The 13387-nt window shown below is 45.3% G+C and overlaps 1 protein-coding gene across 3 annotated transcripts in view; it reads right to left on the reverse strand.

Moving 5' to 3' along the window:
• Window positions 1-12686, reverse strand: part of Ppp2r5e (protein phosphatase 2 regulatory subunit B'epsilon) — a 143504-nt gene extending 130818 nt beyond the window's left edge. For 2 of the 3 annotated variants that reach the window (XM_042682485.1, XM_042682483.1), the window contains exons 1-2: window positions 12039-12686; window positions 9298-9461 (exon numbers count right to left, since the gene is read on the reverse strand). In XM_042682485.1, coding sequence (XP_042538419.1) covers window positions 9298-9454 — 157 coding nt within the window. In that variant the 5' untranslated portion in view covers window positions 9455-9461; window positions 12039-12686. The remainder of the gene's footprint in view (window positions 1-9297; window positions 9462-12038) is intronic. The other variant, XM_042682484.1, reaches the window with a different exon arrangement.
• Window positions 12687-13387: the final 701 nt, after the last annotated feature.

A 13387-nucleotide genomic window follows, 5' to 3' on the forward strand; every position in this document is an offset into this window, starting at 1 on the left:
TGAGGCCCGGGGTTCAGTTCCTCAACACCACATAAACAGAAAAAAAATGAAAGTGGTGCTGTGGCTCAAGTGGTAGAGTGCTGGCCTTGAGCTAAAGAGCTCAGAGACAGCACCCAGCCCAGAGTTCAGGCCCCATGACCAACACATACATACATACATACATACATATATACATACATACATACATACATAAATCAGAAATACTCTTGATTTCTTTTGACCCATATAGCTTTGTATGGAAATTTTTTATGCTACAGAAACAAACGTATGATATATAAAGAAAAAAATATACTTTCCCCTTATAATGATATTCCCTTTGGGAATCTGAAAAGTACTATAGAATTTCTCCCATTTAAAAGACAGTCAAGCCCAGAACTAATGGCTCACACCTATAATCCTAGCTACTCAGGAGACTGAGATCTAAGGATCGCTGTTTGCAGCCCTGGCAGGAAATTCCGTGAGACTATCTCCAATTAACCACAAAAAGTTGGAAATGCAGCTTTGGCTCAAGTGGCGGAGTGCTAGGCCTTGAATGCAAAAATTCAGGGACAGCACCAGGCCTAGAGTTCAGGCTCCAGGACCAGGATTAACACACACACACACACACACACACACACACACACACACACACACACACACACACACACACACACACACACACACACACACACACACACACACACACACACACACACACACACACACACACACACACACACGGCACCAAAAGCTCCAGGACCAGGATTAACATCATCATCATCCCCCCCCCCCCCCCCAAGAGCTCATGCCTATAATCCTAGCTACTCATAGGAAGCTGAGGTATGAGAATCAAGTTTTGAAGCCAGGCCAGGCAGACAAATCCCTAGGATTCTTATCTCCAATTAAGCAGCAAAAACTGGAAAGTGGAGCTGTGGTTTAAGTGGTAGAGCACCAGCATTGAACAAAAAAGCCAGCGAACTCAAGACCTGAATGGAAACCCCTGTACTGGTACAAAAAAAAACAGCAATCAATGAGAGCTATTCTGTTAAATTCAAAACACTGACAAACTGTTTTGTTTTGTTGTTTTGTTTGCCAGTCATGAGGCCTGAACTCCGGGCTTGGGCACTGTCCCTCAGCACTTCAGCTCAAGGCTAGTGCTCTACCACTTGAGCCACAGTACCACTTCCAGCTTTTTCTGCTTATGTGGTGCTGAGGAACCGAACCCAGGGCCTCATGCATGCAAGGAAAGCACTCTACCACTGAGCCACCTTCCCAACTCTGTTTATTTCAATTCTTGTATTGATAAAGATTAATGACTGAAAAACTGTATTTCCTATTTCAACCTTTTGTGAAAATAGATAATTTCATAGTATTCACATTCTGATTCCTGAAATCGCAGATCAATAGTAATAGATTTACTAAATCTGACACTGCATATCTATTTTTTCATCCTCCTCATTTTGTAGTAAGGTAGGAAGGCTTTCACAGGAAAGAAGTCAGCAAAGCCATGCCACTTCCCAGTGTAACACTGCAGCACAACGCACAGGACAGTAAACACCAAAGCAGAGGATACCATTGCTAAAACTATTCTTACTACAAATGCACTTTAGTACATTAGTCCTTATGAAAACATATAATTATACTGCACATTCTTACTCCTGCACCGCAAAGTAGATACAGATGACAAAAGAATGCAATCATTAGAAACACAAAACACCAGCTTGAAATAGTAATTTTTAAAGTTCTCACATACTGTCATCCTAAAAATAAAAATGTAAGCTTAACCTATAAACTGAGAGCTTTTTTTCTTTTAAGTATGTTTGTAGGGGTTGGGCATATGCTCAGTGATAAAGAGTGCTTGCCTACCATGCATGAGGCCCTGGATTCTACCCCAATCCTGAAAAAAAAAAAGGGGGGGGGGGGGGATGACTCATTAGAGAAGTATCAACACCAAGAGTCAATGAATTCTTTCCTCCTAATTGTGTTTGCAGTCATCATCATTGTTGGAATGTCCAAACTATCCACAAAATGCCTTACAAATACAATTGTGAGGCCTGAAATAATGAAGCCATTTTCACCATAACTCCATTTTCAAAGAGGAAGTGTTTTTCAAAAGTATTTCACTCAAAGCAGGCACTGGTGGCTCAAATCTGCAATCCTAGATACTCAGGAGGCTGAGATCTGAAGATCCTGGTTTGAAGCTAACCCAGGCAGAAAAGCCCATGAGGTTCTTGCCTTCCAATTAATTACCAAAATGCTAGAAGTGGAGCTGTGCCTTAAGTGGCAGAGTGCCAACCTTGAGTGAAAAAGCTTAGGGGCAATGTCCAGGCCCTGTGCACAAGCCTCATTACTGACATTGAGAGAAAAAAAAACACACACTCAAACCTAGACTTACAAAATCATCTAAAGTCAAAGAAAGAAGGAAATATGGTATTAGAGTATGGAATGAGAGGTATCATAAATCGCATAATCAAGTACTACAACTTTATTACTATTAATAAAAGATGTGTATACATTCATGCATGGTACACATATATGTGCATGTAGATGCGCTTACGTATTTCCCTAGTGAATGAGTTTGACTGCCCTACCAAGATTTCTGAGAGCTTGCTCTATGACCTGCTATGTAGGCACAAAAAATAAATAAATAAATCCAAGTCTTAAGGCCAGAGAAGTGGCTCACATCTATAAACCTATATATTTGGAAGGAAAAGGTTGGAGCACAGTGTGGAACATAGTCACCAGCCAGGGCAAAAAATTAGTAAGACCAGAGCCGGGCGCTGGTGGCTCAGGCCTGTAATCCTAGCTACTCAGGAGGCTGAGATCTGAGGATCGTGGTTCAAAGCCAGCCCGGGAAGGAGACTGTGAGACTCCTATCTCCAATAAACGACAAGAAAACCGGAAGTGGCGCTGTAGCTCAAGTGGTAGAGCGCTCGCCTTGAGCTGAAGAGCTGAGGGACAGCGCCCAGGCCCAGAGTTCAAGCCCCATGGCCGACCAAAAAAAAAAAAAAAATTAGTAAGACATCTGAAAGAACAAGTTAATCATGGTGCTTCAAAAGTCTATAATTCCACCTGAGCAGGAAGGAGGTAGAGAGGTAGGAGAATCATTCTAAGGCAAAAAGCACAAGACCCTCTCTGAAAAATAACTAAAGTAAAAAGGGCTGTGAGAATGGTTCAAATAGTAAAGCACATACCTAGTAAGCACAGGCCCCCTGTCCAACTCCTGTATACAAAGGAAAAGGAATTATCCAAGTCTTAGCCAGGTGCCAATGACTCATGCCTGTAATCCTAGCTAATCAGAAGGCTGAGATCTGAGGATTAAAGTTCAAAGCCAGCCCAGGCAAGAAAGTCTGTGAGACAATAAACTACTCAAAAAAGGCAGAGTGGAGCTGTGGCTCAAGTGGTAAAGCGCTAGCCTTGAACACAAAGAGGCGCAGGACCGGGGTAAAAAAAAAAAAAATCTAAGTCTTGATTTGCTCTTTGTTCTGTTTTTGGAGTCATGGTTTACTTGTGTAGTCCAAGATAGCCTTGAACTTGAAATTCTCCACCCTCAGCCTCCCTAATGCTGGGATTAAAGGCAAGTCGTGCTCACCTAGCTAAGGTCTTGACTTCCTTATCAAGCATGTAAGGCACAAAACCTCTACTATGTTTTCCTTATCAATAAAATGCGTAAGAGTTGTTCAGATTCAAAAATTTAAAGACTCTCCATAACTACATAAAGACAGAGAAAATACAAACACCTATATTTGCTGTGCTCATCATGTAATTTCATTGAATACAGCTGAGGAAAGTCAGGCCATTCACTATATACTTATACAGACTGGCATTGCTCTCTACAGAAAACTACACCTGTGGTATAGCTGTAATCCTAGCTACATAAGAGGTCAAGATCTGAGGATCATAGTTGGAAGTCAGCCAGGGCAGAAAAGTAACACAAGACTCAGTCTCCAAAATAAATAGCAAAAATGCTGAATTGGAGGTGTATGGCTTAAGTGGCAGTGTCACTAGCTATGAGTAAAAATACTGAGTTAAGGGCCTATGTTCAAGCGCCAGTATTAACACACACACACAAAGAAAAAAGAAAAAGAAAAAGAACAGCAACGATACAAATTCCAAAACACTATCTACTGGAAAAATGGCAAAACAGAAACTTTCCTTTCATTTTGTTATCATTTTCCAAGTGAACAGACACTTAAAATACTAGGAATAAATGCAGTACTATTAGCCGGGCTGTGGTGGCTCATGCCTGTAATCCTAGCTACACATGAGGTTGGGATCTGAGGATCACAGTTCAAAGCTAGCCCAGAACAGGAAAGTCCATGGGAATTGTATCTCCAATAAACCACCAGAAAACTGGAAATGGCGTTGTGCTCAAGTGGCAGAGCACTAGCCTTGAACTGAATTGCTGAGAGACAGCACCCAGGCCCAGAGTTCAAGCCCCACCAAAAAAAAAAAAAAAAAGTAGTATTTGTAAGTCTGTCAGTCAACTTCTGTGATGTATACAAGCATTCTATTAATGCATGTTATGATTACTAATGTCTACTTTCTGAAATTTCAAAATTTACATATCAAAAAATAATATATAAAGTTTCCATATTTAAACTCCTCTAAAATTAAAGAACATGTCTTTTATTCTTTAAAGCAAGTCAGAAAATTCAATTGTAAGTATATTGTACCCCTAAGTAAACTCAAACCTTCTAAGTTAAAAGAAATACTATAAAAAATGAAATTTAGCGGGACACCAGTGGCTCAGGCCTGTTATCCTAGCTACTCAGGAGGCTAAGATCTGAGGATAGCAGTTCAAAGCCAGACCAGGCAGGAAAGTTCATGAGACTCTTATCTCCAATAAACTACTCAGAACTAACAACTAGTGGTGCTAGTGGTAGAGTGGTAGCCTTGAGCACCAAGAGGCTCAGGGACACAGCACCCAGGCTCTGAGTTCAAGCCATAGTATCAGCAAAAATTAAATAAATAAATAAAATCTAAATCAGACCTCTGGCATGTATACACAATTTGTTCTAATTTATTCTGGGTTTTCTAAGGTAATAGCAAAAAAAGAAATTACAAAAGAAATTCCTCTAATATTTCCATGTGTGTGCACATATGTACACACATACACAAACATGCCAGAACTTTGGCTTGAACTCAGGGCCTAAACACTGTCCCTTACCTTTACCTTGGCTTTAGCACTCAAGGCTTGCCCTCTACTGTAGGAGCCAGAGCTCCACTTCCAACTTTTTTTTGTTGGTTAAGTGGAAGTAAGAGTCTGACTGAGCTGGCTTCAAACCACAGTCCTCAAATCTCAGACTTCTAGATAGCAAGGATTACAGTTACAAGAAACCTTACCTGTCCTTCTCCTATTATTTTCTTCATAGTCTATAAATTACTTTCAAAAAGTCAGTAAGAAGGTAACAGAAAAAAAAAATCAATCTAAGGAAAACAAATATCCCTTAAACTCCTTAGGTTCCCTATAACATTAAAGAGCAGATACAACTTTCTGATGTATATCTATCTGACTGCACTTCCTCATGTTAAACTCTGTAGACAGGTAAAGAAATCTCATTGCTGGGCGCTGGGAATGTGGCTTAGTGGTAGAGTGCTTGCCTCACATGCATGAAGCCCTGGGTTCGATTCCTTAGCATCACATAAATAGAAAAAGCCAGAAGTGGTGCTGTGGCTCAAGTGGAAGAGTGCTAGCCTTGAGCACAGAGAGGCTCAAAGACAGTGTCCAGGCCCTGAGTTCAAGCTCCAGGACTGGCAAAAAAAGAAAAAAAAAGAAATATCATTGCTGGGAATACTCTCTCCATAGTACTTACACCCAGATCATGCTCATGACCCAGAATCATGCTTTGGAAGTCTGAATTGGTTTTGTATGTTCTAGGTTCTGCTACTTTATAATTCTCCACATAGGCAAAATAAACTCACAAAAATCACCTGAAGAACAGATTTTTTTGTTAACTTTTAATACTATCAATCTCCACTTCAAAAGTTGAAAGAAAGGGCTGGGAAGGTGGCTCAGTGGTAGAGTGCTTTCTTTGCATGCATGAGGCCCTGGGTTCGATTCCTCAGCACCACATAAGCAGAAAAAGCTGGAAGTGGCACTGTGGCTCAAGTGGTAGAGCGCTAGCCCTGAGCTGAAGAGCTGAGGGACAGCGCCCAGGCCAAGTTCAGGCCCCACAACTGGCCAAAAAGAAAAAAAACTTGAAATAAACAGTTTGTCAGTGTTTTCAATTTAATAGAATAGCTATCATAAATTTCTTGTTTTTTTCTGTGTTTTGTGTGTGTGTGTATTTTTGGTATCAGTACAGGGGTTGCATTCAGGGTCTTGAGATCTCTGGCTTTTTTGCTCAATGCTGGTGCTCTACCACTTAAACCACAGCTCCACTTCCCACTTTTTACTGGTTAATTGGAGATAAGAATCCTAGGAATTTGTCTGCCTGGGCTGAAGAGCTGAATGTCAGTGCCCAGGCCCAGAGTTCAGGCCCCACGACCGACCAAAAAAAAAGGGGGGGGCTGGGAAGGTGGCTCAGTGGTAGAGCGCTTGCCTTGCATGCATGAGGCCCTGGGTTCGATTCCTCAGCACCACATAAGCAAAAAAGAAAAAAGCCAGAAGTGGCACTGTGGCTCAAGTGGTAGAGCACTAGTCTTGAGCTGAAGAGCTGAGGGACAGCGCCCAGGCCCAGAGTTCAGGCCTCACTACCAGACCCCCAAAAAAAAGTTGAAAGAAAAAATTGTGTATGGTGGCTGACACCTACAATCCTACTTACTTGGTAGGCTGAGATCAAAAGAATCAAGGACCTAGAGCAACCCACGCAAAAAGTTAGCAAAACCCTTATTTTAACCAATAAGCTGTCTATGATGGGACACATCTGTCATCCCAGCTACACAGAAAGCAGAAATAGGAGATCATAGTCTAGGCAAGGCTAGCCCAGGCATAAATAGATAAATAGATGAGAGAACCTATCCATAAAACAATTAAAAGCCAAAAGAGCTACAAGCAAACACTAAAATACCCAAATACACTACAAACTCCAATAACACCCAAAAACTAAACAAAACATATTAAGAAAAAGATCTGAACACAGCCAAAAATCACATGAACAGATGTTTAACACCATTCAATAAAAATGCAAATCAAAACCACAATGAAGGTTAGGCCTGAACACAGAAAGGAGGAGGATCTGGGTCTGAATGAAGCCAACCCATGACAAAAATACTACTCTATCTGAAAAATGAAGTGCCAGGTGCCAATGGCTTACACATGTAATCCTAGTTACTCAGGAAGCCGAGATCTGAGGACTGCACTTCCAAGCCAGCCCAAGTAGGACAGTTAACTCCAATTAACTACCAAAAAGCCAAAAGTATTGTTGTTCAAGTAGTAAAGCATAAAAAAGCTAAGAAACAGTGCTCAGGCCCTGAGTTCAAGCCTCAGAAACAGCACAGAAATAGAAGAAGAAGAAGAAAAAAGAAGAAGAAAACTATAGCAAAAAAGGGTAGAGACATAGCTCTAGTCATAAACTACCTACCTAACAAACACAAAGCCCTAAGCTCAAAGCTCAGTACCACCAAACACACACAACACACACAATGAAATACCATTTCACACCCTCTTGGCTAAAACAGACATGAAGAGAAAATGACAAGTTGGTGAGGATGTACACTACTGATTGGATATAGCTGCTTTTGAAAACTATATGGTAATTCTCCCTCCCCCAAAAAACAAATATAATCCATCAAGATTCTATTTCTGAGCGTATATCCAAAAGAAATGAAAGCAAGGTCTCAAAGAGTTATATATGCATACCCATGCTCAGAGAATTCACAACAACTAAAAGCTACTGGAAGAGATCCAAATGTAAAGTAAATGAAATATTATTCAGCCTTCAAAAAGAATAAAACTGTGACACATGCTAAACATGGACCTTAATGACATTATGCTAAGTGAAATAAGCCAGTCACAAAATGGTAAAGATTGCATGACTCCATTTACAAGAGGTACTACAGTAGAAATATTCATTGACACAAAAGACAGAATGGTGGTTGCCATAGGGAGAGGGTTTGAAGAACCAGACTGTTACAGAAAGGAGTGTGTATTAATGAACTAGTAAAGCATGCTGTCTGGTTTCCTCTGAGCCGAAAATCCACTTTATTGCTCAGGTCCCCTTTCTACTCAGTCTTTGATTTAGCAAACAAAGGTAGATTCAAAGGTAGATTCTTAGTTTCCACACTATACCAGCTATTATTCTAATACATTTCAAATAGTACCTGTTCATAAACATAAACAGATGGAAATTCAAAAGGATAAAAAGTACTCACATACCAAAACAAAAGTTGAAAGGTGTAATTTAGGAAAACATCAGTTCTTATATTAAAAACTTACTTTTAAGGTTAAACTCCCAAGTCTGATCTACTCTTTTGATTTGTACTATCTCAAAACAAAGCATGTAATCAATTATAAACTTTTTCTTGGTCCTTATTTTCCCTTTACAAGTAAGTAGTACCCATCCCCTGAACCTGACAGCTAGACCTACCCACCAAAAGAAAAAAATGAAAACCACAGACCCAGACATCTCTGCAATTTAGTTTTTCATTTGTCAACTTGACAGTCTCCTGATACAACCAAGTTTCACTTGTCTACAGCTATTTACATAAGCCTTTATTAAAAAAGGAGAATGAGCCACTTACCCGTGGCTCACATCTGTAATCCTAGTTACTCAGGAAACTGAGATCCAAGGATAGCAGTTCAAACCCAGCCCAGACAGGAAAGTCTGTGAAACTTTTATCTCTAGCTAATCTCTCTCTCTTTCTCTCTCTCTCTCACACACAAACACATACACCAGAAAGAAGAAAGAAAGAAAGAGGGGGGGGGAGCGAAGGAGGGAGGGAAGGAGGGAGGGAAGGAGGGAGGGAGGGAGGGAGGGAGGGAGGGAGGGAGGGAGGGAGGGAGGGAAAGACAGAAGTGGAGCTTCAGCTCAAGTGGTAGAGATCTAGCCTTGAGCACAAACCCAGGCTCTGAGTTCAAGAAAGAAAGGGGGAGAGGGGGCAAAAAGAAAGGAAGAAAGAAAGAAAGAGAAAGAAAGAAAGAAGGAAGGAGGAAAGGAGGGAGGAAGGAAGGAAGGGAGGAAGGGAGGAAGGAAGAAAGGGAGAAAGGGAGAGAGGGAGGGACAGAGGGAGGGTATACCTGGTCCCATACTAGGAAGTTCCATGTATCTGAGGCAACACGGAATTTTAACAGATTTGAAACTCCACAAAATGTATATACAAATCTACAGGAGGATCAATTTAAAAAGAATGTTGTCACCTGGTCATGAACCTTACCTTTGAGCAGCGGCAGAGGTGTTAACTCAATAGGCTTGCCCTGAGACCTAAACTGGGAGGAACTTTGCGACCTCTTCTGTCTGGCTTTTCTGACGGACTTCCGAGAAAATCCGTCTACTTTATCCACTGATGGAGGAGTAGTTGGTGCTGAGGACATATCCCTACTGAAAAGAAAGACTATCATCAACACATCCCCAAGGTGAGGCGTTCACGTTCACGTACATGAATTCTAAAGTGCCCACAAACATCACTCAGGAAAATAGGAACGAATGTATGCCCAATTAAACCAGTTAAAAAGAGTCCCATGTGGGGCTGGGAAGTTGGCTCAGTGATAGAGTGCTTGCCTTGCATGCATGAAGCCCTGGGTTCCATTCCTCAGCACGATATAAGCAGAAAAAAGCCGGAAAAGGTGCTGTGGCTCAAGTGGTAGAGCGCTAGCCTTGAGCTGAAGAGCTGAGGGACAGCACACAGGCCCAGAGTTCAGACCCCACGACCAGATCCAAAAAAAAAAAAAAGAGTCCCATGTGTCTGGGTAAACATGAGAATTTGGCAAATAATAATAATAATACTGTTATCATGTAAGCATGTTGTAACAAAATGTATGGGCAGTCTCTACTGTAAGCACTGAGAGAATGAACTCTCATGGAGACTTCAACTCTAGGCTTGCTGTCTTCCCATTCTAGCTGCAAAGCTCTTCTCATTTTGTGATACTTGAAGTAATTTTGGAACTAGTCTGAAGCTGGAAAACTTCCATGGATACATTTCCTCAACATATTTAATATTATGAATGGGCTCTGAAGCTGAAAACCCAACTGAACTTCAAGAATGTACACCAATATATCACAGCAAAGTGAAACTTGCAACTACTGAAACCATCTGAGCGATTAATTTCAAATTGATGCACTGGCTTTGCTATGATAAGCCACCACAGTGCATCAGAACAGGCTAGATTACTTGGAACAGAACTCACAAAAGGACTTAATTAAAATCATTTCAAGGAGGTCTTTTTGAATGAAACCATCTTAAATTCTGAACATTCAAAAAAAAAACAAAACTAGGAAGAAACCAAGCACCAAGCTGAACTAAAAAACCTAACTTCAAACCCTACCATAAGACAACTAGGTTGTCTTCTCTGGTTTAGGTTTGGAGGTTCAAATACCAATTTTCACTCCACAAAACTGATGGAAGGAAACGGTTCTTTTGCATTTTTTTAGCCCTCTCAAATTATTAAAATGAAGTAATTCATAAAAGTAGTGAGCAACCTAAAGATCATGCCATCATTTCCATGGAACTGAGGCTCCATGCAAGATTAATGGCAAAGTCCAGTGGAAATAATGCATACAGGGGCAATGCCCATACATAAGCCAAGTGTGAAAAGAGTAAGGGAGAGCCTGGTGCTAGTGGCTCATGCCTGCAGTCCTAGCTAGTCAGGAAGCTGAGCTCTGAGGATTGTAGTTCAAAGCCAGCTAGGGCAAGAAAGTCCATGAGACTCTTCTCTCCAATTAACCACCAAAAAAGCTGGAAGTAGAGCTGTGGCTCTAGTGATAGAGAGCTAGCTTTGAGTAGAAAAAAAAAAAACCTAAGGAAGAGTGCCCAAGCCCTGAGTTCAAGCCCTCAGACCCGCACCAAAAAAAAATTAAAAAGAGACAGAGAGAAGAGGGATTTCCTACTGAATGGACTACATGGATCCTGACACAGTTAAAAAAAAAAAAGCAAAAAACATTGGGTGGAGGGGAAAACACCACAACGTTGAAGTCTTCTTTGGGTTCTCTTTCATTAAAAAGTTGTGGTGTTTTTATTTTTTTTAAATCTACCTACGTTTTGCCCTAAATGCAATGTGTGAGGTTCAATCCAGAATGGCAAATGAGGAACGTGATAGAAAATGAACGATCACTTTAAAATATGACTGCATGAGCAAGAAGCTCCGCGTCACATTAAATGTTGTAAATTCAGGGGCGGATTTTCCAAGCTTCTATGCGAATTGTTGGGATTTCATTCTCACCCTAACGACACGAGAATCCTGTAAATCGTTCATTCCTCCATCGCGTCTCATCATACCTTCATCTGCCATCTCCAACAAACGTCTATGGGTAGCAGGGGTATTTATTTATTTATTTATTTTTGCTTGAATGCCTCGTCTGCCCGCAGCCCCAGAATAAACGTCAAGGATCTCAACCCTAAAGCGTTGCAGAACGGAAGGGAAGGCAGCGGCAGCGACAGAGCCGTGCAAAGCCCCGGGAAACAGGTTTCGCCTGGGCCGGAGCAACCTTCACAAACAGCGGCCCCGTAACATTTATGTGCGAGCCTGGATAATCCGAGAGAGGAAGGAGGGGGGCCGGGAATGGGCTGGTCTGTCCGACTGATCACACACATACACCCCAAGCCCGGGGAGAGGAGACCAGCCGCTACCGATCCGACCGCACCATACCCAACCCATTCCGTCCACCGCCCCCGCCACGGGGATGAAAGGAGGGACAGGTACGCGCCTCGGAGCACCCGGTGGAGAGGAGGAGGAGGGAGGAGGCAGAGCCAAGGGGAGACCGCATCCAGCCTTTGCAGGTAAAAAAAAAAAAATCAGACAAGTGGCACGGGCGCTCCCGCGGGCGCACCCCGCCCCGCCGCGCCCCTCGCCGGCCTGGGCCTCCCGGTTCCCCCGGCCGGCGCCCGGCAGGTTCCCCCGCGGGGACCGGGCCGGAGGAAGGGAGGCGGGCGATCCGCGGTGGCAGAGCGACGAAAGTTACCTTGAAGCTCGTGGGGAAGAATCCAGAGACGATCTGTGGTTTCGAGGGGCGGAGGACGGGCGAGGGGGCCGCGGCGGGGGCGGGCGGCGGGGCCGGGACGTGCGGGGGGAGGTCCGGGCGGCGGCGGGGAGCCCGGGGCGATGGCTGTCCGGTGCGGCGTCTCTCCGGTTCCGCGGCAGCGGCGGCGGCGGCGGCGCCTCTAGGCCTCTCGGGCCGGACCCGATCCTGAGCGTTCCGGCGGCGGCGGCGACGGCAGCGGCCTCACGATCCTCCCCCGCGGGCCCGGCCCATCAAATCGGCACTGACCCCGTTGCGGCTCCGCCGGCGGCTCCTCGCTCACATTCCCGGCGGGCGGCGCCTCAGCTCGTTACCCCGGACCCGGCGGCGGCGGCGGCGGCGGCGGCGGCGGCGAGGTGGGGAGGGGGGGAGGGAGGGAGGAAGACGGGACCTGCAGCAGCCGCGGCCGGCGGAAGAGTCGGGAGGAGGAGCAGGAAGAGCCGCTGAAGCCGGAGCCGCCGCTGCCAGAGCCGCCGTTCGCTACCCGCCGCGGGTCCCCGTGAATGCCCCTTTCTCTCTCCTATTGTCAATATCACCGGGCGGCTGAGTCCATGGCACACACGCAACCAAACCTCCGGTCCCGCAGCGCCCGCCTCCGACGCCCGCCCACTGGAGACTTCAAACGGGAAGAGACGCCTCATTGGCTGACGCGCGCCTTCACTCCCCTACCAGCAAGTTCGGATGAGAGCGGATTAGGGATTGGCGGTGGGGACGGGGGGCGGGGAAACAGGAGGGTGGGAAGAGAGGAGGTCGAGGATTGGGCCGTGGCGTGGAGGACCCGGATGCAGCCGCGAGCTCGGAACCCGGGGCGGCCGCTTCCGTCGAGCGGCCGGGTGGGCTGGGGCAGAACGCGCCAGTGCCTACCGGACCGATGGGGATCTCGCCTCGCGGGTGGCCGGCACCAAGGGAGGGTCGGACGGCGTTCCTTCTCCGCCGGAGGCCTTGCCTCCCCGCCTCCCCAGCGGTCCGTGTGGCCCCCGCCGTCTTGACCGGAGCGAGCCCCACCCAGGACGCGAGCCCGCGCTGCGCAGAAAGAAACGAGGTGCGGCCCGTGCCGCGCGGGCCGGCCCGAGTCCCCGGCCGCCCCCCAGCCTGTGGCGGCCCGACCCGGCACCTCCACCCCCTGGTGCCAGGCCTCGGGTTGGGTAAAGCTTCGCTCCTCAGGCTCCGCCGCGAGCCTGATGAGGCCAGCGCTCAGGTAGCTCTTGCAGGTGGGACGCGGTTCCCACCCCACCCCGAGCCTTGCACACGCGCGCGCACACACACACACGCTCATGGGCCAAGCTGAGTCC

The sequence above is a fragment of the Dipodomys spectabilis genome, unplaced genomic scaffold (genome assembly GCF_019054845.1).
Source record: "Dipodomys spectabilis isolate Male_0828 unplaced genomic scaffold, ASM1905484v1 ptg000073l, whole genome shotgun sequence".
Taxonomy (NCBI): Eukaryota; Metazoa; Chordata; class Mammalia; order Rodentia; family Heteromyidae; genus Dipodomys; species Dipodomys spectabilis.